Consider the following 23919-nt stretch of genomic DNA (forward strand, 5'->3'; position numbering starts at 1 on the left):
AACTGGCTGGCACCTGCCCGCCGTCGCGGACCAGGCGGCCACCGTGTCTGGGGACCAGTCAAGAGTCAGTTTGAAAGGGGACTCACGGGACTTCCCTGGTGGCACAGTGGGTAAGACTCCGCACTCCCAACGCAGGGGGCCCGGGTTCGATCCCTGATCAGGGAACCAGATCCCACATGGGTGCCGCAACCAAGACCCAGTGTAACCAAATAAATAATAAAATAAATAAAAATAAATTTAAAAAGTAAAAAGGGACTCACACATTATGGGAGCGGGTTGAAGTTCCAGACCGTGGTTAACGTTTACACATAACAACGGGGAAGGACGGCCGTGCACGGTCACAGCACACGGTGCCACTGAGGGCAGCCAGCGTCCTCGCAAACAGCTGCAAATCTCAGTGCACTACGTTCCTGAGCCACCAACCATCAGGGACCTCCAGGTGAGCCGCCATCCCCCAGCATCGACAGGCCCGGGTGAGGGAACCCCAGGCCCCCATCCCTACTTTATAGGGCGGCCTCGGGGCCAGAGGGGATATCGCTGCTGGCCTAACAGAGCCGAACGCGATGGGGACACACCCACTGCAGTGCTCACGCCCCAAGGGCCCAGGAGCCACTCCTCAACCCCCTGAGTGCCCAGCTCTCCTGTCCATCGGGGGGGCCGGGCATCCAAGAAAGGCCCCTGGAAACATGGCGCTGGGCAGCGGGGCCGGCATGGTCCTTTTAACCTCGTGCAGAGATTTGGGATGTGGGTTTCAGAGCTCCGGGGTGGTGGCCCGCATCAGCTGGCGTGGGCTCCCCATCCCATTGCCCGTGTCAGCCACATGCACCCCCGGCTTTGCCACAGCGCCTCTGCCCACTTCTGTCCCCAGAGGCTCTCGCTGCTCGGGGACCAGCATGACCACAGGGAGTCGGGGGGAAACGACTGCCCACTGCTGCTGACAACCAATGCCCGCCCTGGCGCTCAGGTGGGCTGGCAGCTCCCTGCCCCGCAGACTGGGACTCTCCAGCAGGGTCCCTGTCACTCTCCCCATGGGGATGGGGGGTGGGTCTGACTGCTCCAGCCGACTCAAATGACTTACTCAGCCTCAAACTGGTTGGGGGTGATGATGTCTGCAACCGGCACGACCTTCTCTCTGTAAACTGGAAGGAGGTCCTCAGGGACGTACTGCGGGAAAAAGACAGGAACAGGCTGACGTGTGAGGGGTGAGGGAGGGAGGCCAGGGTGGCTCGTGCTGGGGGAACCCAAGGCTCCAAGGGGTCCCGAGGCAGGGCTGGGGCAGCCAGCCCTGACGATCCGCCCTGACGATCCGGGTCAGGTCCCCACTAGTGGCTTTCCACCGTATCCGTGTGATGACACCGCCCGCTCAACCCACATCAGCGTCGGGAACCCAGGCCCACAGTCTGCTGGTGTGTGGCTGGTGGGCTGAGGGTGCCTTTTATGTTTTTAAATGGTTGGGGGGAAAGTCCAAAGAAAAACAGTATATTCCGTGACACGTGGAAATTAGAAGAAATTCAAAGCTCAGTGTCCACACCTGAAATTCGATTAGAAAACAGCCATGTTCGTTCTTTTGCAAATCACCTGCGGCTGCTCGAGCTGCAACAGGGATGCACGGCCCTGAAATACCTCCTCTGGGGCCCTTCGTGGAAACCTCTTCTGCCAGCCCCAGCCCCTCCTTCCCGACAAGGGACAAGGACGTGTCTCTGGCCCGAGAGCAGTGTCTCGCCCAGGCAGACACTTTCAGAGTGCCGCCAACAGCCCCACGGCCCGCACCCCAACGCGGGGAAGCACTAACCATGGAGCCTTCTCCGTTCCACTTGTCTCCCATCACAGGGTCGCACACTGCGGGAGACAAAGGGCATCTTATCAGCTACAGCGGCGGCGGTGAGAGGCGCGCCCCACATCTGGCTTGTTGTTAAGTTTCACACGCGCAACTAAAATGGGAAAAGCACGGCCTCCCGTCCTCATTTACCTCCTTACCTGGCATTTTGCATTTTGCTGTCCGGGCCCCACCTGGGGAGTCCCTCACCCCACCCAGGGACCGGGTGGTCACACACCCCACCCTGACACTGATCACAGCCCTGTGTGTCCACCAGCTTCTCTCACCCGCCCCAGACAGACGCCAGGTTCACCGTGAGGTCGCGTGTGAGGCTCTTGTCCCCAGACAGAGCCCGTGTGCTGGGAGGGGCAGAACGTGAAGATGGGGAGCCCAGAAAGAAGGAGGCTGAGCCGCCCGCTCCTGGGGCTCCCAGCACCTACCGTACACGAGCCTGGAGTTCTGCTGCTTCAGCTCCCGCACGATGTCCACCACCATGGCCAGGAAGGACTTGTCTCGCGTGTAACCTTTGGGAGGGACAGAGAACTCTCGTCACCCAACCACGGCAATGGTGCCATCAAGCCCATCTGCCCAGAGAATGGCAGGCAGTGCCCAGACCCTGCAGCCAGCGCCAAGACAGGTGCCCCCCACAACCGTAGGCACCAGGGGACACCGGGCATTTCCCAAAAGAAACGTTAACTTTTACAGGAAAGGAAGAAGCCGCGGGTGTACGAGGATCGTTCTCCTTCCTCTTTTCCATTTTCCAGAATCCGCATGTTCACTTCTAACCACGTATATAAATAAATGCAACCACGTGGGCTTGTAAATGAAACCAACACACCAGGTGTCAGCGTGTTGCTTATCTGGGTGTTTTTGTCTCAGACCCCTTCCCAACACCCCACCTGTCCCCCGCCATGAGCGTGGAAACCCCAGTATGGAGACGTGGCACAGCCAGGACCCCCAAGGTCATGCGGTCACTAGGGCCCCACTGAGTTCCTGATGGCAGGACCATCCCTCCTTGAGGGAGGCAGGGACCCCCCCGGTCCCGGCACCCTGTCCCCTGGGCCTCACCCGTGAGCACGTAGTCATACTTGTTCACGTCGTTCAGCTTCAGCCCGTCGTACAGCTCGTGGAGCTCATCTGAGTTCAGCACTTGGCCCTTCCAGTGTGAGTAGCCTGGTGGGGGGAGAGCAGAACACGCAGGCCCTAACGCGTGGGGCACGTGGGCGACACGGCCCTCGGCAGGTCCCCCCCGAAAGCGCATCTGGCTCCGACACGTTCTGGGGTTGTTATTACTGAGTCCGGGGTCCACCCTCCCACCCGGTGCAGCGAGGGCTCAGCTCTGCAGGCCGCCTGAGGACGCCTGTGCAGCCTGCATTGCACCAACAGACAGGACGCAGGGCTGCAAAACTTCTCCTTATCCTTGGCGGGGCACCCGGGAGCGTCCCCATCGTGTCACGGTCCCTGGCTTTGCCAGCCTCTCCTGTGCACGTCCCCCATCCAGGCTGAGTTGCTTGAAGACTGTTACCTGCGCACCCTGGCAGGTAGGGGCTCCTTGCACCCCCATCTCCATCCAAGATAAGCTGCAACTGATCCAAGTCTCAGGCCAAATCCTGACCAAGAGCCGAATGTGGACCAGAAAGAGGCTGTGGCCCGGGTTCCTGACCCGACAGACACCCGGGTGAAGTGCCCACAGGGCAGGCAGGAGGCCCTCTCGAGGTCCCTCGGGGCGGGCGCACCCCACCAGGGACACCCCGCAGTCTGCCCACGGCAAGTCCATCCTGGCAGCCCTTACGCCAAGAGGGACCACTCAAACGGATGGGTTCCTAAGCACATGAGTAAAAGCCTCGGGGAGGGCTGATTTCTATGACAGCAAAGTCGAGTACAGACCACGGGAAGCAGATCCCGGCCACAGCCCCAGACCCTCCCTGCCGTCTCGGGTGTTGTCCTGCAGGTCCCGCACCGGGTGGGCTGTGGGCCTGGAGAAGGGGCTGCGGCGCCCTCTGTGCCCGTGGGGCGAGGGCTCTCCTGCCGCGGAGGGGCCGACACCCGACAACACCTGTCAGCAGTTCTCCAGGACGGCGTGGCCTCTGGTGGACGCCCATTAACCAGTCGGGAGGGCCAGAGGCAAGGAGGGTCCACCAAGGCGAGGTGACCCATCTCTCGCAGGGCTGTCCCCCAAGGCTCAGGTGTCTGCTAAGAGCTCGCAGCCTCTGGCTGTGTCCCCGCAGGTGTTGCTGCCACAAAATCCCACCGGCCCAGGCGGGAGGAGCAACGGCCCTTCCTGCCCCTTGGTTTTCCGAACATCATTCCAGACATGGTGGTTTCTTCTTTTCTTTTTTTCTTTTTTGGCTGCGCTGTGTGGCTTGCAGGATCTCAATTCCCGAATTCCCAACACCGTGCAGTTTGACTCCGTAGCACATGTACTTCTCTTGTCCTAGGGCTGCTGTGACCAAGAACCACAGGGGCTCCCACAGTTCTGGAGGCCAGAGTCCGGGATCACGGTGTCGCAGGGCTGGTTGCTCTGAGAGCCCCACGGCGGGCTTCTCCTGCGTCCCCACGTGGTTGCCCCTCTGGGCATGTGTCTGTGTCCTAATCTCCTCCGTGGGCACCAATCAGGTTGGAGCAGGGGCACCCCAATGACCCCATGTACCTTTTAACTGCCTCTTTAAAGACCTTATCACATCTGAGGTCCTGGGAGTTAGGACTCTGACACGTGAATTGAGGGGACACAGTGCAGCCCGTGATGTGCAGTCAGCCCCCGCCAGGTCTCAAGCATGGGTCGCCCCCCACCCGGCGAGCCAGCTTCCTAACATGATGAGAAGGTTCGGGCCCACTCCTTTTACTGCCCCCCCCCCACCAACCCAGCCTCTCCTCTCCAAACTCAGGAGACTCTTCTGAAACACAGGGGCACTCTGGTCCTCTGTCCAACCCACCCAATTTACAGTTTACAGATGAAAAAACAAACTCCGCAGAGGCCGAGCCGGTGACCCCGAGGGACCCAGTTCCTCCCTGCACGTCTGCTGTAGGTACCTGGTCCTGCGCCCCCAGGGGGTCACCACCAGGCCTGGCAGCAGGTCACACCCCAAACCCTACGTGCCTGGAAGGCTGGCCCTGCCCCACCCGCCAACCCCCAGCCCTGTCCAGTTTCTTCCAGCCGCTCGTCCAAGGGCTCGGCTCTTGGGTAACAGGAAACTTGCTAAAGGAACCACCACAGAACACCGGCTGCTGCTTCAGAGCCCAGCGCTGCCCTGGAGCGGGGCGGCGGGGGGGTGGGGACGGTGGGGGGCGGCGGGGGGCGGCGGGCATCATCGTCTAATGTCTAAGCCAACTTGGCTCTTTCACTTAAAAAAAAAAAAAAGAGGGTAGTTAAACCAGCCAGTAAAACCCGTAAGCTCTGAAGGGGTTCACTGGGTTGACAACTTTTGGGGACGTGTCCAAATGTCACTGTGCCCAGCACCCTGAAAGCAAAGGCAGGAAAGGACTCTTAGTGGGAACTGTAGCCTTTTCATCTGAACCCGGTGTGCTGTTCCTCCTCAACGGGTGACTTGTGACACCCCCTCCCTTCCAAGAACCCCACCCGGAAGAATCGGGCCAAGGGGAAGCACCCTTCCGTGTATCTGGTCGGCACTCGGCCAGCAGCTTCTGGGACCTTCCGTGCTCTGAGATTCCGTCAGTGTTCAGAGTAATTTCAAAGAAGGGATGTGGGAATGTTTCCAAGAACTGAGAGGCTTTGTCCCCCTGCCAGCACCAGCTCAGGGATCCCAGGTCAGGGCGTCTCTGAGGCCATGGGGGTGGGGAGCCCGGGGCCCTCGCCTGACACCTTGGGGGCTTTCCAAGGGCTGTGACCCTCACGAACCCGAGGCGGCAGCGATCGCACAGCTTTCTGTGCACAGAAATCCTTGGGGTCCCCGTGCATGAAGAGACACACACACGAGCTCCCCGAAGCTCTGGCTTTCACGAGAAAGGTGGGATCTGCTCCCCACCCAGTCCACAGTGCCACCCAGGCTGGGGGGCCCAGAGCAGGTACGAGGATCACCGTCCTTGGTTCATGGAGGAAAGCGGGGGGCCGAGAGGTCACGTCACCCGCCAGGCCATCCAGTTCCAAAGCAGCCACACTGATTTAAACACGCAGCCGGCAAACCCAGGCCCCCTGAGCCCCGTGTGCACGTGCTGTGCAGCCTCGGCCAGGACCACACCCCCGGCTCCATTTCCCGTCTGGAAGGTGAGCGACCGCGTCCTACGCCCACACTCAGCTCTGCGAGGACCGCTGAGGCTGATGCCTTACCTGTGTGGTTTGAAAACTGGACAGAGTTCACTGCGTCGACCTCAAACCCCAAAACCTGCAAGACGGACAGAGAAGGAGCGGGTGTAAGAGAGCTGGTGGGCTTCCAGGGACCCACGGCAGGTGCCTGACCCAGCCTGGGGCTGGCTGGAGGGTCCCAGACGTGGAGGACAGGAAGCGGGGGAGGTCTCCCCAGGTCAGCCTCAGCACCTGCACTTCCGGTGACGTGCGTGGAGGCGACGGGAAACATGTCGGGGAGCAGGCACCCCTGAAGGGCCAGGGCTCAGAGGCCACTGCCTGCCCGCTGGAACTCAGCACATCACTTCCGGAAATGCCACCAAATGGAAGTGCTCACAGAGACCAGCAAGGCATCCATCTGTCAGGACACAGGGCAGTGAGGTCGTCTGTGTTCCGGCCCCCAGCCCAACGCGGGGGCAAGGCCAAGGGCTCCCAATCCCTCCCTGGGAGCCTGGCTTGTAGCCCCTGCATCATCACGTGCCAGCTGGGGAGAAAGAAGGTACCCAGCCCGGAGCCAAAGGTCCTAAGCGATCGCAGCCACAGACCCGCTCCCAGACGAGAGAGGGACCCCACCCCACAGGGCCAGCCTCACGCGGTCCCGGCTCAGGTCACCTGGCCGCTGGGGGCAGGGCGGTTAAGGGAGGGGAGGGGTGGCGCTCTGGTGCCAAGAGAGCCCGAACACAAGGTCTAGAAAGTTCACTTCCAGCAGTCAGAGCAGGTGACTGGAGAACAGGTAAAGCCAGCGCGGAGCTAAAGTCAGGTTTATGAAGTAGAAGCCCCCCTGCTTAATGACGGAGACAAGAGGTTGTGTCTAAAACGGCCGGACGTCTCCACAAGTCTGACAGCGTGCACTCGTGACACGCGAAGTCCCACAGCGGTTTTTCCTTGTGCGTATCTCTACTTTCCTATTTTTCTGCATTGAATCGGTCTTGGTTCCTTCGGGTGAACTGAGGTACAGGACACCGCAGATCCCTCGGCGGGAGAAGTCACATTCCCTGTGGGCCCCCTCAGCCCTCGGCCCTCAGAGGTGGTGGGCATCAGGGCCCAGGATCCCCGCCAGGCCCCACCGGCCTCTTCCAGGCTGGCCTCACCGCCATCGCCGTGCGCAGACCCGGGACAAGGGCCCCGCAGTGTGGTCCCCTCCCCGCCTCTCAGAGCATCCACTGCATCGCTCCACACGGCCAGCCACCCCAGCTGCCCAAGGAACGCGGCCAGCACGGCACCAAGACCCCCGCGCAGGGCCCTGTGCTCAGGGTACAGCCGGGAGGCACCACCCACCCGGGCGAGGCCCGACACCCAGGAGTCCACCCAGCGTGAGCGGCACCCAGGGCCCGGCCGTGTCCTGCGGCACCAGGTGGCCACCCCCGAGGGGCAGAGCACAGGTGACCAACTCAGGCCTTCTTTCGTGTCCCCCCACCCCTGGGGAGGCTAGAGGCTCATGCGTGGACTCTGACCACGCCCGCCTTCCCACACTCAGTCCAAACAAGCTCAGGGCCAGCCTGCCTCTGGAGCCACCACCCCGGACCGACACCGGATTCGCTGCCTGCCGGGAGCTGAGCCTTCCTGGGCGCCACCGCTGGGGGAGGGTCTTCCCACCCACGGGTTCTGGGGAGGGGGCTGAGCTGAAGGCCACGTCATCCACCAGACGGTGGCCCGGCACCTCTGCCTCCTGGTGCGTCTGCTCCCGCCCCTGCCCCCCACCCCAGGCCACCAGCGCGGCCTCTCGGAACCTCCCACGCGACCCACCATTTCCCACCCCCGCCGGCCCCCTCCCCGCCTCGCACACGGTGCCCCAGGGGCTGGCGCTGAGCCACCCTGGCACCTGCCCGGAAGGGTCCCTCCTCCTCTCCTGGACTCGCCCCTCCCCCCTCTACGGCGCTCCTGCCCTACCCCCCAAGGAAGCTGCGACCCTGTTCTTTGGGACGAGGCACAGAGCAGGGCCTGATGAGTATTCGCTCGTTGCTCATTTGACACACACATCGGTCTCACGCGCGCCCCACTCTACACCCTGGCCCTGGTGCCCAGTCCCCTCCGTCCTCTCCCCACCCCCAGCCGGGTCTCCGCTGGGAAGTTCACTTCCACACGAGCCACCAGAGACCCCACCAAAGGAGCCACACAAGCCGGGGAAGCCGGCAGCCACCGGGGGAATCAGGAGACAGTGCCCTGCGGGGTGGGAAGTGGGGCCGGCCCCTGAGCTCAACCGCTGAGCTCACTGCTGCAGGAGGAGATGCCGCCCACCGGGGACTCCCAGCGAGACGTGGACCGTGACCTTCGGGCCCTCTCTCTCCTGGAAACCACAAAAATGAGAACGAGTGACCCTTTTATAACTGATCCTCAAGGACAGAGAAAGGGAGGAGACGCAGCAGGTGAGCAATTCCACCAACTCTGGAAACAGACGCTGCACAGCCCAGGTAACTGAGAATCTCAGCACCTGCGGAGGGGGGACGCAGGTGAGAGCGGGGCCCCCACCCGCAGAAACTCTCGGAGAGACGGAGGTCGGGGAGAGAGCATGGAAACCCCGGGCCGTGGCTGCCCCAGGGGCCCCATCGTCGGCCACTGTGCCCTGGCTGTACGTGCCTTCCTGTGCACCAGTAACTTCCCAAACCTTCCCTCCCTCTTCACCTGAACAACACCAACCAACCTTCAGGTCTCACCTCAATATCGCAAACAGGCAAAGCTACCTGGCCACCAGGATAGCGTCTCTCCGGGCGGTGAGGGTAGTGACTCGGGGTGTTGTGGGGGGGGGCCTGGGTGCAGACGAGGACCACACCCCAGCTCTCCACGGGGGCGGTGGTTACCCAGGCGCGCTCCCTTTGTGAACACGTATGGAGCTACACGCTTATGACGTGTATTTCAACGTCTTTCTAAAAATTTCAAGCCAGTATTATGAGGACTTAAAGTAATAAAGCAAAAATCAAGTCTTCTTAAACTAGAAACTTAAAATTGGCACTTTGCAACTTTACTTGCCAGATTTCACGGCCTCCTAGACAGAGCTTGCGGTATTCCAGGTCCCTAAATTCTAATCGACTTCAAAGAAACAAGATCTGAAGCAACGATGACACACATCCTGAAAATCCTTTCAAAATAGCCTGCTCCGCTGCCTCTGCATGCACAGATAATTAATCCTTTAGAGCCGCCACATTGGAAGCCACTGGCCTCTGCTTCTAAACGGTAGCGCTAAGCCCCTGGGCTGGCATCTCCATTTCACCTACCAGCAGCTTATGAATTGGCATCAGAGGCTAGTGTGAGGGCAGGGCCGGGGGACGCAGCAGGAAGACAGGGCACAGGGCCAGGCTCCAACATGGGAGCCCCTGGACCCCAGAAAAAGGAGGTGCCTGCTGTTAAAACCTAGTCTTCAGCTCAACACCCCCCACACACCTTTTGTACTCAGCTCTGGGATCTGGGACTGCGACCCCGGACATCACATCCCTGCTCAACCAGGGGCTCCCGACTGAGCACTGAGGGGAAGAGACTGGGAGATGGGGAGGGTCCTGCCCCTGCTGGTCACTCTACCCCAGCACCGCTCTTCACCTGCAGAAGGGGGGCCCCCAGAAGCAGCTGTGGTCTTTCCATTGCTCCCAGCACCCGCACTACACAGCCCTACACATCCCCCACCCCTCAGCTTTAAGTCCCAACCGTAGACAGACAGGGTGGGGGGGTCCCAGGAGGAAGAGGACCAGGCATGGCTTTCTTGACACAAGAGAAGCCACTTGTGGTCTAAGCCATGTGTGACCTAAGCCTGGTCACAGTGCTTGCCCCTGAACAGCTCTCAGCAATTAACTATCTTAAGGGAACAAAAGAATGCAGGAGCAAACAGTTATTAAGCAAGAGCAGTGACAACAGCAAAGGAAATCAACCAACTGTGAAGACTCCCCGTTCTGTTTCCTCTTAGCTTACCCCTGGCTCACCCTTGCACAACCCCTTCGAGTGTGCGTGGAAGCCCCAGGAGAGTCCAGCCTACTCACACGCACCCTCTAGGAGCAGAGTTCTCTTCTCCCAAGACAAAAGAAATAAAAGCAAAAATAAACGAATGGGCCATAATCAAACTTACATGCTTTTGCACAGTAACGGAAACCATCAACAAACCAAAAAGACAAGCTACAGAATGGGAAAAAACATTTGCAAACGATGTGACCAACAAGGGCTTGACTTCCAAAATACACAAACAGCACACACAGCTCAATAGAAAAAAAAAAAAACAACCAAACAAGCCAAACAAAAAATGAGCAGGAGACCTAAATAGCCATTTCTCCAAAGAAAACATACAAACGGCCAACAAGCACATGAAAAGATGCTCAACATCGCAAATTATTAGAGAAATGCAAATCAAAAGTACAATGAGGTACCACCTCACATGGGTCAGAATGGCCATCATCAAAAAGTCTACAAATGGGCTTCCCTGGTGGCGCAGTGGTTGAGAGTCCGCCTGCCGATTCAGGGGACACGGGTTCGTGCCCCGGTCTGGGCAGACCCCACATGCCGCGGAGCGGCTGGGCCCGTGAGCCATGGCCGCTGAGCCTGCGCGTCCGGAGCCTGTGCTCCGCAACGGGAGAGGCCGCAGCAGTGAGAGGCCCTCGTACCGCACGAAAAAAAAAAAAAGTCTACAAATAACAAATGCTGGAGAGGGTGTGGAGAAAAGGGAACCCTCCTACACTGTTGGTGGGAATGTATATTGGTGCAGTAACTATGGAGAACAGTATGAAGGGTCCTTAAAGAACTAAAAATAGAGTTGCCATATGATCCAGCAATTCCAGTCCTGGGTATAAAGCCAGAATAGACGAAAACTCTAATCCGAAAAGACACACGCACCCCAATGTTTACAGCAGCAGTATTTACAATAGCCAAGATACGGAAGTATGAAACAAAATTCCTATTTTATGGCAAGACAAGAAAAATTTAAACATAAAAAAATGTTCTCTGCCCTGTGGCCTCCTCTCTCCCCCCACTTTGTATCATCTATCTGCATCTACAAACCTCCCCGTCGGCAGAAATACCTGCTCAGCCATAAAGAGTAACATTCTCCCAGCATCTACAAGACAATTCCTTAAAGATAACATTCCTTCTTGATCTTGTAAGGGGTCACATGGATTATGTAAACTGTCAATAATATGACATTTGATGCCCGGCTGTCTCCAAAAATTTATGTAACTGTGTCTTGACTTCTAACAGGCCTAACAGTTCTCAGAGCTTTCTGAGATGCTCTTCCTGGGTTATAATCCTCAAATTTGGCTTGAATAAAATTTTCCATTTCTTTCTTAGATTGATGGATTAATTTTTCGTCAACAGAAGCAACCTGTGTCCATCAAGAGAAGACTGGTTTAAGATGTGGTGTGTGTATATATTCATTCACTCATTCATTCTTCTACTTAACTCAGATTTATTAGGAGCCTACCCAGTGCTGGGCACTTTTCTAGGTCTTGTGAAATAGAGTTGAACAAAGTTAAGTTTTTTGTTCTCTTAGAGCTTATTTATGCGCACACACACACACACACACACACACGCTGGAATATTACTCAGACATAAAAAAGAATGAATGCGGCCATTTGCAGCAATGGGGATGGCTCCAGAGATTATCATACTAAGTGAAATCAGACAGAGAAAGACAAATATTAGACAATATCACATATATGTGGATACTAAAAAATAATACGAAACCAGAAATAGACTCACGGACACAGGAAACACATGTGTGGTTAGAGAAGGGGAAAGGAAGGCGGGGAAGGGATAAATTAGGAATATGGGAGCACGTCACTACATATAAAACAGAGAAACCACAAGGATTTACTGTATAACCCAGGTAATTATATCCTATATCTTATAATAGACTATAATGGAAAATAATCTGAAAGAATATACATGTATAACCGAGTCCCTGTGCTGTACACCTGAAACTAACACAATATCGTAAATCAACTATGCTTCAATTATCACAATTTCGTAAATCAACTATGCTTCAATTATCGAAAAGCAAAGCAGAGTTCTCTGGCTGGGGTGGAAGAGGCAGTCAGCGTGCTCTGAAGGAGAAGACATCGTGCACTGCTGGCCCTGAACTCAGAGGCCCCTCGAGGAGCGATGCAGCTGTGCAGCCATAATGCTCACGCTGATGTCAGTTATATTTACATCAGCAGGTCTGTAACGATCCCAGCACACACTCCTCCACTAGTTACTGCATTTCACGGCAAGGCTCACTCACTAACGTGGCCGCATCCCAGGCCCGGGAACCAACAAGCCTGTCTTCCCACTCACACCGGGGAAACTGGCCCTGCCCCACCCCTGCTATTTTCACCATTTACCAGCAACAAGACTCATTTTAAGGAAAAAGAGAAAGAGGGGAGGGGAGGGGAAGTGAGGCCTCACGAGATGAGAAACACCCCCTCTGGCCTCTCCCCTCCCCCCTTCCCCCCTCCGGTGTATCCCCCTCCTCCACCGTCCCCAGCCCGGCGCCAGCCAGGGGCAGATGCTCCTGGAATTCTCTGTGGAGATGGCCCAAGAGGGCCTGCTGTTTCAAGTCCTCACTCCCATCGTGGGAGCCTCTGTGCCGCCATATTCCCCTGGCCCCGGGGCCCCAGATGCACCTCACTGACCCCCAACCTTCTAGGGCTGCCATGGGATGAAGCCTAGACCACAGGCTGCACGTCCCACTGCCTGTGAATTCCACGCCGCTTTCTGAAGCCCCAAAAGCTCTGTCGCCTCTGGCCTCTGTGAGCTCCTCTCCTCAGTGTAGAAAAAGGTCTCTTGGCCCCAAGCCCCTGCTGGAAACCTTGCCTTCTCTGCCTCTGCTGGAGCACCTGGACTTGCGGGGATTTTAGGAGTTTGAACTCCCCGCCACCTGTGGCCCGTGGGCCTCGGGATGCAGGCCGGGGGCCAAAGCCAGGCCTCAGGCTCCGAGAGCAGAAAGAACTAGAGCCTCAGCCGAAAAGCACCACACCCAGCCAGCCTGCTGCCCACTGGGCTCGTGCAGGTCCGCACGTGACCACGTGAGCACAGCTAACGCCGGGGACGCGGTCTCAGAGCCGGGAGGCCCACCGAGATGCACAGGCAAAACCGAGGCACTTGGGCGAGGTCCCGGCGTCAGGCGCTGCTCCGCAACCCCACGTTCCAGCTTCCCACCCCTCTCCCGGGGCAGGGGAGACCCCAACGTCTGATGCGCAGGCGCACCTGGGGACAGTCGGGGAGGGCGGCGAGATGCGCCAGAGGCGTCCGGCCACAAAGAGCAGGGACGCCAAAGACGCCGTCCACAGAGGCCCCCGCCTCTCGCCCCACGCAGACCCCTGTCCACCTCTGCGGGCAGGGCATCCCTCCCCGAGGGCAGCTACACGTGCTGGGGGGCTGGGAGCCATGCTCTGATCCCGCGGCCTGCAGGGGGGGGGGGTTATGTGCTCCCGGCTGCCCGCCCGGCTGCTACGTCATCAACTCACTGCTGACAGCCAGGCGGACACAGTGAGACCCGGTCGTTAACTCAGCAGAGCACGCAGACGGCAGGAGCGGGAAGCTCAGACCACCCTGGTTCCTCCAGGGTCAGTGCTGGGCAGCGAGAGGGGTCACTTCACCATCTTCAGAAACCCTCACTGCGGCTTGTTTTGCAAGACCTTTAGTCACTTTCCTAGGAAATCAGCTTTAGGAAAGAGGGGACACAAGAAAGCCCCATGCCTGTGGATCGGCCTGATTAGCCTCAGGGCTGGGTGCCTGGCGTCCCTCACTCCACCCATCCCTGGTCAGCCCTACCACTCAGCTCAACCCCCAACCTCTAGTCTCCAATGGGAACTCCTACTGGAAACAGCCCTGTGTCCCCCGAAGCAGCCTTAAGTCCCAAGGCCACCTGTGCCCCACGGGCACTCTCACCTCAGCATCACAGCCCCAGACCCCATCACCCCAGCCCCAGCCCTGCTCCCAGCACAGCGCACCCGCCCCGGCTCCCAGGCCTTGCACACTAGCCGGTCATGTTCAGCTGGGCTGCACTGCAAAGCCCTAAATAAAAGAAGTGGTTTCGCCCCAAGTTCCCAGTGGCACTGGCATCAGACGGGGGACAGGAAAGCAGCTCTGGGTCAGCAGGGGAGGGAGAAGCTGCCCCTCCGCGGCTGACCGTCCGATTCTAGCCCAAGGCCCGTGGCCGGACACCTCCTTCCCTTCTTCTTGAGAAACTCCATTTGTTCTACTCCTCGGCATCACTCTTCCGGATCACTCTGTGATCTTATTTCAAAAGCTCCGAGTGGCTGAGCACCAGGGGACATCCAAGCCCCTGAGCCCCACAGCCAACAGTCCCTGCTGTGCGCAGTCCCGGAAGCCACCTGCTGGCAGGCGCTTCCAGAGAGGTCCCTGTGAGGGGCGGTCACTGCAGCACAACACAGGGTGCCACCAAGCGTACAGCAATGCCGCACAACACGACTGCACAGGTGTCCACACACGTAAACACCCACACCTGAGCACGCACACGTACATGCTCACGCACATGCTACACCCACACACACCACAATTAAGTTCGTGCTTTTCTGCATGAGAGGCAGAGAAGAATAACAGAAATCTCAGTCCCAAACTACGAGTCAGAAAATCAAGATATTAAGCAATTCGGGACCTTCTTGGGAAAATAAAGGCTGGAGAAATAATGAAGCAACGCCCAAGTTCCAGGATTGGGACACACTGTGGATGAGATGGGGGCTTCCAGAGGCCAGAGGGGAGCAAGCAGATCCATGTGGCCTGCAGAGCACAGAACAGGGTGCCAGCCCCAGTGCGTCCCGCCCCGGGAAGTGCTGGGTGGCCGGAGTGGGGCCAGAGGGAGGTGCGCTTTGGGGCGTTGGCACTGTTTGCCAATGCATGTGTCACCATGAAAAATGCGAAGGCAAAAACTGTGTCTTTTAAAGGGCAGGTGACATTCTTCCAGTATCTTCCAAATGCAGTTCTGCTGCAAAGGTCATTTTTATCCCAGGAATTCTAAGGAAAAAAGTAAAGATTTTCCAAAGGACCAGGTATTTTGACCACAAATCAAGATACCTCCGGAGAAGACCACCTTGTGGTTCAGAGGGTTCTTCAATGTGAGAGGCTTGAAATAAACTCCTTATGGTCTGAAGCGCCTCCTTGGGACCCAGTCACGAGCCTCTAGGAGACGCTGGGTGAGTCGTCCACACGTGCACATGTGCTTCTAACACCCCAGGACCGTCCACCTCTGCTCAGCTCCTGTGGCCATGTCACTAGGCAAGGGAGGGGCCTGTATCCAGGTTTCCAGGCCAGGGGCCTCTCAGCACACCCACTGCCACCAGCCTGCCTCTTCCTGCGGGGTGTCTGAGCCAGCCCTCTGGCCATCAGGCCTGGCTTTGGGGTCCCTGTACAAAGAAACAGAGTCTCCACCCAGCCCTCTTAGACGTCTCAGTTCTGCTTCTGTACCGAGAGGCCAGGAAACTCAGAGAATGAAGTGGATTTCTGCAGGCCCCAAACTGAAATGTCCCCCTAAACCATCTTCCGGGGCCGCCTGTGGTCTTACCTTCCCATCTTGGCGACGTGGTGTTTAAATGGGTTCTGAGCTAAGGTCCCAAGTCACAATCTCAAGGCCACAGAATTCCATAATTTAATGTCCCTGCCCCCAACACGGCCCTTCAAGGAGGCACCGTGAGCCTCTGCTGACCCCTACCACAGAGGTCACACGTGCCTAAAGCAGCGGTGCCAAACTCCAGACACAGCCTCAGAAGGAGGGGCGCACCACAGAGCCGGCCCGAAGCCAGCTACCTAGCCGGCTGCACACCTTCAGACGGGCTTGTCCGCCCAGCAGAGCGGCTGCTGGCAGGAAAAACACCTGGCCACAGGGCTGGGAGGGAGACACAGGAGCCGCAGCTGAAGAGGCAGCCTGACGCTGCCGGTGCCATCCTTCCCAAAAAGGACAGCTTTTAGATGTTGTGTCAACTTCTGGGCCTTTAATTAAACCTCCAATTTGTGCCACTTTTAAAGTTCTCCGAACAGGCTCCTTCTAATCTACAGTGGATTGAACTGTGGCCCTTAAAATACATGTTGGCTGGGGACTCACGCACATACCAAATTGGAAATACGGTCCTTTAAGACATAATTAAGTTAAACATCTCGAGATAAGACCATACTGGATTATCTGGGTGGACCCAGATACACCCAATGACAGAGGTCCTTATAAGAGACACACAGGAGGGGGACATGTGACAGGAGGCAGGGATTGGAGTGATGCTGCCACGAGCCAAGGAGTGCCTGGAGCCCCCAGAAGCTGGAGGAGGCAGGAAGGACCCTCCGCTCCAGCCTCTGGAGGGGATGCAGGCCCGCCAACATCCTGATTTTAGGCTTCTGGCCCCTAGAGCTGCGGGAGAAGAAATCTGTGGTTTTAAGCCCCCAGTTTGTGGCACTTTGTTGAGGCTGCCCCGGAAACGCATACATAAGCCTAAGCTTCGTGTACCTGCTGGATTTTCACCATCTACACCCGGGCAGTGTCCTGGGAGCCTGGCACCATCTAATTGCCAAGAGGACTGTTCTCGCTGTGCATACGAGGCTTAGAAAGTCTCAGGAGGCACTGACGGTCCCCGAGTCAGATCTCCAACACCAGGGGCACAGGGTAGCCCCCCAGGCAGCCTCTCCAGCCCCCCCAAGTGCATCTTCCCATCTCCCCACGTCTGCGGGGCCCAGCCAGACCCCTCCTTCTCCTGCCATTTCCAAGTTCTCGTCCCATACTCAGCTCTGCGGATAACCACGCCTTTGGAGTCTCCAGCTGTATTCAGAATATATTCCCCAGTCAGCACAGCTCTGGGAGTTAAGGGACGGCTGGCTGGAATTGTGCAGGGAGAGGCCACTCCCAGGCTCCGCTGACCCCCAGCCCATCCTGGGCTAAGGCTGCTGGGTGCAAGCCGGGTCTGCGGGCCAGTGCCACCCATCTCCCTGCCTCTCCCTGATCCAGCTCACACATGGGGAGGGGAGGAAAATGCCTACATGGGACCCCATGGAGTATCCTGCAGTACTTACAAGGGCTCCGCAGCCTGGGCCCAAGCAAGAGGAAGACCCATGAGAAATCTGGACTCCAGGTAAGGAGGCACTAAGTGGTTAGCAAGCTAAGGAATCTCTGGAAATTGCGCTTGTTATGGGCTGAACTGTGTGCCCCAAGCTGGACCTCAAACAGGGACCGTGTTAGCGCTCAAGCCGCAAAGTATACTGTCTCACAAATCTAGAGGCTGGAAGTCCACTGGAACGTGTTTTGAGGGCCACCCTCTCCGACTTTCTCCCTCTCCTCAGCTCTTTCCATCCTCCAAGGCTACGTCTTATTTCTGTAATTAGCAGGAGGAGGTAATGAGGGCAAAGGACATGCGTAAGGAACCCTAACCCACATCCAGTCCTGAGGGGGGTCCTGGCCTCCCCGAGATGCCCCAGGCAGGCTTGCTGCCACCAGCCCTACCACCTTCCTGTCTGGTCTTTCTGCACAGTGAGGGGTACGAAAAGCACCCTCGGGCACTGGGGCCACCTCATTCAGCAGCCAGCACCTCCCAGGCATCTCCCAGAGACGTTCACCCTCCCCATGTTCCCTGGCCCCAAAATGACGTGAGGCAGGCGTCGTGTCCATTCTACAGATGAGGCAACTAAGCACCAGAGGACTGAAGGCGGAAGGGAGCTTCTTCAAGGTCACGGGCTAAAGAACTGCCCCTCTTCCTGGGCCTCATAAGCCTCCAGGGGAGTGTGAACAAAGAGCCTGGCTCACTTCCCCGGTTCAACTGATACAAGCCTAAGTCTAACCCACTTCAGTCGCCCACCTGAAGAATTCAGGATAAAAAAAAAAACCTGGGAGGGCTTCCCTGGTGGCTCAGTGGTTGAGAGTCCGCCTGCCAATGCAGAGGACACGGGTTCGTGCCCTGGTCCGGGAGGGTCCCGCATGCCGCGTAGCGGCTGGGCCCGTGGGCCATGGCCGCTGGGCCTGCGTATCCGGGGCCTGTGCTCCGCAACGGGAGAGGCCACAGCAGTGAGAGGCCCGCATACCGCAAAAAAAAAAAAAAAAACCTGGGAGGCACTCTGTGCTTTAGGTAAACAGGCCCTAAGATACTTAGATGCGTATCTCAGAAAGAATTTCAATGACGCCAAATTCCTGCATCTTCCTATGCTTAGAAAAGCACTAAAATCATTAACTTAAGATATCTGTTCTTCCTGATTAGCAGTAACCTTCTACCAAGATGACTCCATGTATTTCCCAGCTAAAAAGACATCACATATAAACTGGTTTCTCCCCAACCTCTTCAGAGCGGCATCTCCCGGGCTACAATCCTCAGTAAGTCCGCGGGGGAAAATAACCTTAAACTCACAAGCCTCATGTTGTGTGTTTTTCTTTAAGTAGACAGAAGGAAGTGCAGGGATGGATTAAATCAGAGGCAGAGGTGTCACCCCCACCCCAGGGATGACAGGAGGGAGATGACAACCTCCTACCTATGTCCCTCAAGCCCACAGGTAAAGATGCTGGATGCTGGGCACTGGGGAGACCCCAGGTAAGAACCGAGGTTCAGTCCTTAAGAGGCACTTCCCCAAGTGGGTGGTCCGGGGGAGCACCCCGTCAAGTAACTGGAAAAGGACATTTTGGTGTGGAAGTTGAGGCTAAGTGCTGGGAAATTCAGGAACAAGGAGAGCAGAGAAAGAGTTTGCCCCAGGGAAAGAGAAAGAAGGGAGTGGCCGCAGGCGGGTGGAGAGGAAGGAGAGGCAGAGGCTCAGGGAAGCCAGCAGAGGCCTGCACACCTCTGCACACCTCCGGGAAGGGCCGCTCCCCAGGCTCCCTCCCAGTGGGGGGCGGCTGCCACCGGTATCTGCCGGGGAACTGCCTGGTTCCACCTTCCCGTCTGCCCCTGCTTCAGGGGCCCTGCGCTTTCCCCCCAGCATCGTCCCACCGCACTGGCCCTGCCCGAGCAATCAGTGACCAAGAAGAGATGGGGCCTCCAGACAGGTGCAAGCGCGCACCCTGATTGCCCCCGCGGTCTGCAGCCCCAATGGTCAGAACGGGAGGGCCAAGGACCTCACATGATCTCCACAGGTGCTCACAGATCAGTGGCGGCTGGGCAGGTCCCTTGGACTTGAACCCCTGTACCTTTCCACCTTCAGTCTTCATTCCACTGCTTCCTCCTGCTTGCCTCAGGTCGGCCCTCAATCTCTACTGAGGTGGTTCCAACCCTCCCCAGGGTCCCTCCAGCCAGCCGACAGCCCACAGGCCATTGTGAGTGGGTGGCCCTTCACATCCTTGAGGGCCCAGAACAGGGACCTGGCACACACAGCAGGGGCCCGACACCGGCTCCTTACTCAGGGATGGGGCCCAGGGACAATGGACCAAAGGTGAGTGGTCCAAGAGAGCCACCACCTTGCCCGGACGCCCAGCCTCCTCCTGAGCCCACAGGGCAAGGAAGTGCCAGGGACCCCAGTGCTGACACCCCAGCATGACACCCCACTGCACCCAGGCCTCCCCCTGCCCCTCCAAGGGCCGCCCAACCGTAACCTCGGGGCTGCGACAGGAAGCAGCAGGTGCCGGCTGATGAGCCAGAGAGACGGTGAGCCCCTGACCGAGGACAGGAGGGGGAGGCAGGAGGAAGCCCGCGGGCACCCCAGTAAGGAAAGGCTGACACATGTAACAAGCGGCTTCTAAAGCCAGACCCTGCACGGGCCCGAACTGGCCGCTGGGCTCTTCTTCTCCAGAGCCAACACCGGCAGGTAGGCCTTCTCTGCCCCGTCCCCTACCCGGGACCACGTCCCCGGCACGGCCACTCGCAGGATGGAGCCCACCCTTGCCGCCCGGGGCCTCACTGCGGGGTTCCTCCTCCTCCTCTCGGCCAGCATATCCTGACCCACAGGGGGCGGGGACGGCATGGGGAGCCCACCAGGTGAGCAGTGCCTACACCTGCCTACCCAGCGCCCTCCTTCGCAGGGTCTCCGGCCGCGACGCCGCATTTTCTCGTCCCCAGGGTCGGGCCGGTGGGTGAGCACCGCTCGCGCCGGGGGCTTCATTCTAACCAAAGGCCCGCATCCCTGCCCCATCCCACCCGCAAGGGTCCAAGTGCTGCCCCAAGCCCCGCCCCCGCAAAGCGCCTGCCTCCCCCGCCCGCGTTGGGCACCCCGCGCTCCAGACCCCTGGGGCTGCCCGGCCAAGGTCACGCGGCCCGGCTGCGGCCACCCCTTCGCGGGCCCGCACGGCCGGGCGCGGGGACACCGCCGGGTTACGTAAGCGTACCTGCAGCGGGAACGTGGCCGCCCGGTTGCCCACGTAGCCGCGGACGACGTGGCTCTGAATGGAGAGCACCCGGCACTCCTCCTCCATGCCGGGCCTGCCGCGGCGGCGCGGGGCCGGGCGGGGTCAGCGTCTCCGCCGCGCGCTGGCGTTGCGCTCCGCTCGGCTCGGACCACGCTCCGGCTCTGCTCCGCTACCGCCCCGCTCGGCGCAGGCGCTCCGCTTGGGCTACAGGCCGCCTCCCTCTGACCTCAGCGCGCCTGGGTACCCGCGGGTCCGGCGCTGCGCCGGGGCGGGAAGGGGGCGGGGCCGAGGTGGGGCATCCGTGCGGGGCCCGCCCCCCCCCGCCCCTGCCGGGGGACAGGGAAAATGCAGACCGCACCCCCGGCGCGGGCGACCCAGCCACGTCACTCAGCGCTCCTGGCACGTGGGCGGCCACCCTCCAAAACCCGGCGTGCACTTTCAGTTTTACCCCGTAGGGCACTGCAGCGCCGTCCGGCCTTCATCCTTCAGTTCCTCGGGCCATTCATTCACTCCACTGAGTTCCGCCCCCTGGCCCTGCGCCACGCCTCTAACCCACACTTCCCGGCGCCGCTGAAGTACGAGGCAGTCAGACAAGGACTCCCACGGAGGAAACGCACTGGTGCGCCGCCCAGAGAGTGGGCACGGGCAGGGGTGCCAGCAGAGGGGCGGCCGGGCTGGGAGTTACCGGGAGAGCCCTCCCTAGGGCCCCGTGGCGCGCAGTGCCGGGTCCCCACTCCAGGGCCTGCAGGTCCTGGAACCCCCGCGCGGTCCATGGCCCCTGCGGCCACCGCGCAGACCAGCGCTAGGACGCACGAGCCCCGCGACCGCCCCGCAGGACCAAGGATCCAGGCCCACCTTGTCCACGGGTGCGCCCCCGCCTAGGGCACGCAGACCTGATCCACGCGGAGTTTACCCAGCTAGCGGGGACCCAAACTACCCCGCAGAGGCCTGGGGGGCGGACACCTCCACGGTGCCATGAGACCCTTGGGGACCCCCAGGAGCCCAGTTCCCCAACCCCTGACACGTGCCTGGCCTTCTACCTCAGGGTGTTCTGGGCCTGGCCACCTGGCCAGTGTGCACTGCACCACCCCTGTGCAATGTCCTCTTTCAGAACCTGCAGGCAAGGGCAAACCCACGTGGTGGGAGCCCAGCCTGTTACTGAAGGCAAGTTCCTGTGCCCTATGCACAGCGAGGCCAAACAAACGGAAAAGTTGGAGTTTGGCGCAGAGAAAGGTTTATTGCAGAGCCCAACAAGGAGAACAGTGGCTGGTGCTCAAACTCTGAACTCCCCCATGGTTTTCAAGGAGAAGTTTTACAGGCAAAATGTGGGGTGAGGGCTGCAGGGTGTGTGACTTCCTTCTGATTGGTTGGTGGTGAGGTAAGGGGGGTTGGTGGTGGGGGTGATCCAGGGATCTTGTGCTCAGCCTGAAGTTACCATCCTCCACCTGGGTTGGGGCCTTAGTTCCTGCAGAAGAACTCAAAGATATTGTCCCTTGAGGAGAAACCAGGATCCTGCTTCAACCCTGCACTATAGTTTCTTGATTTTCCTCCTTTGTTTCTGTATTCATTACTTCCCTGATTAGCAACTGTTTGAATCTGCTCTTTGATATTCAGGAAGGTCTAGGAGGCGGAATGAAGCCTATTTCCTACAAACCAGAAATGGGGGACACAGAAAAGATTTGTGCCTGGGAGGACCCCACAGGGTCCTGCTGGGTTTCAAGCACCGTGGTCATGACCCTGCCCTTTATCTCTCACTCCCAACCTGTTGCCTCTGGGGCTTCACCCTTGCAGACACAGTGAATTCTGTCACTCTGGTGACCCAAGTCAGCAAGTTTAAACCTCTCTAGCCTGGTGAGAACAGTGGATGCAGTGACCCGGCTTCTGCCTGGGACAGTGAGGAAGGGGGCAGGGTCTTAGCCATCCAGATTTTAAAGAGGAAGCACATCATAGTTAATAATAATTAATTGTTGATTAATAATAGCTAAGGGAATTCCCTGGCGGTCCAGTGGTTAGGACACGGCACTTTCACTGCCAAGGGCCCGGGTTCGATCCCTGGTTGGGGAACAAAGATCCCACAGGCTGCGCAGCCGCGTGGTCAAAAAATAAAAATAATAATTTTAAAAAAGATCAAGGGACTTCCCTGGTGGCACGTGGTTAAGAATCCGCCTGCCAATGCAGGGGACACGGGTTCGATCCCTGGTCCGGGAAGATCCCCACATGCCACGGACCAACTAAGCCCGAGCACCACAAGTACTGAGCCTGTTCTCTAGAGCCCGCGAGCCACAACTACCGAGCTCGCGTGCCTAGAGCCTGTGCTCCGCAACGAGAGAAGCCACCGCGATGAGAAGGCTGTGCACCGCAACGAAGAGTAGCCCCCGCTCACCGCAACTAGAGAAAGCCCGTGAGCTGCAACAAAGACCCAAAGCAGCCAAAAAAAAAAAAGAATCCAGAACCTAAGAAAATGTAGTTAATACGCTAGGGTGAGCTCTGGACTCTGGAGCTGAAACAGGAGGGAAGGGGGCAGGGCACAACCTCTAAAAGAATGACATAGCCCTTGAGGTTCGACATAACCCGCCTAGAACCAACTAGGTCCAAGACGGTGGAAGATTTGACCGCCAGTAGACCTTGAGCCTCATCTTAAACTGATTGTAATGCGTTAGCGTGTGCTAAATGACACACCTACAGGCACCATGATAGGTCCGAGGCCAACCATAAAAGGTCAAAAAGTGGGCGGTGGCCCAATTCCTGGAAATCTCCACCCCTTCCCCCAAATAGTTGGAATAATCCTCCCACTCGTTAGCCTATGAAATTATCCAACCCATAAAAACTAACCACCCCATATTTCAGGGTCTCTCGACTTCTGAGATGGCCCACTCTGTGGAGAGTGTTTCTCCCGGGGCTGCTCTCACTTGCCAGATGACCCCATGCCCAGGCATCACTCTTGCCTTTTGAGACAGACTGCATTCTGTCTATGCATTGTGTATCTCTCTAAATAAAACCACTTCTTACCTAACACTTTGTCTCTCACTGAATTCTTTCTGTGACCAGACATAAAGACCCTGAGCTTCATTAAGTCCTGAGACCAGGTGTGTGATCTCAATTAAAAGACAGTGGGTTCGAGGTCCAATCTGGATCGTGGGTTTCAGAGCCACACATCCCGGGCTGGATCCCAGCGCCTCTGACGGGCGTATCACCTCAGAGTGACAAGTTAGATCAACCCTTGGACTCAGTTTCCCCATTTCCTCAAGCAGAGATGTGATCATAGTAACCATGTCCAAGTGATGTTATGGGGAGTCAGCAGATTGGCCCACATGGAGCGGAGAACAGGGCCTGGCGTGCGTGAGTGTTCACTAAGAATTTCCTCTTTGATACTTATCCAGGATTCCCCTGGCCCTGCTGGAACAGAAGCTGCTGGAAAAGTCCGCTTGCTCTCATGACTAATGGACTCCGGGAGCCATTTTTATGGGATGAAGGATCTTACTAGTTTGAAATCCTTCCGTATTTACAAAATTGCTCCATCCTTTTGGGAACAGTCTTTGGGATGTTTCCCAGTTTCAGAATGTCTTAAGAGACAACAGCTGAACTGAAGCCTAG

At 58.1% G+C, this 23919-nt stretch overlaps 1 protein-coding gene across 3 annotated transcripts in view; it reads right to left on the reverse strand.

Annotated features, from left to right (window-relative positions):
• PDXK (pyridoxal kinase) overlaps nt 1-20525 on the reverse strand; it is a 30584-nt gene extending 10059 nt beyond the window's left edge. The window contains exons 1-6 of one of the 3 annotated variants that reach the window (XM_022596634.2): nt 20305-20512; nt 6102-6156; nt 2885-2989; nt 2257-2340; nt 1793-1839; nt 1079-1164 (exon numbers count right to left, since the gene is read on the reverse strand). In XM_022596634.2, coding sequence (XP_022452342.1) covers nt 1079-1164; nt 1793-1839; nt 2257-2340; nt 2885-2989; nt 6102-6156; nt 20305-20391 — 464 coding nt within the window. In that variant the 5' untranslated portion in view covers nt 20392-20512. Of the gene's footprint in view, nt 1-1078; nt 1165-1792; nt 1840-2256; nt 2341-2519; nt 2851-2884; nt 2990-6101; nt 6157-20304 lie in introns of those variants that run through there. The other 2 variants (XM_089910133.1, XM_089910134.1) reach the window with 2 other exon arrangements.
• Nucleotides 20526-23919: the final 3394 nt, after the last annotated feature.

The sequence above is a fragment of the Delphinapterus leucas genome, chromosome 4, assembly GCF_059928025.1.
Source record: "Delphinapterus leucas isolate spDelLeu-1000000601 "Yukka" chromosome 4, BTC_Dleu_Yukka2, whole genome shotgun sequence".
NCBI lineage: Eukaryota > Metazoa > Chordata > Mammalia > Artiodactyla > Monodontidae > Delphinapterus > Delphinapterus leucas.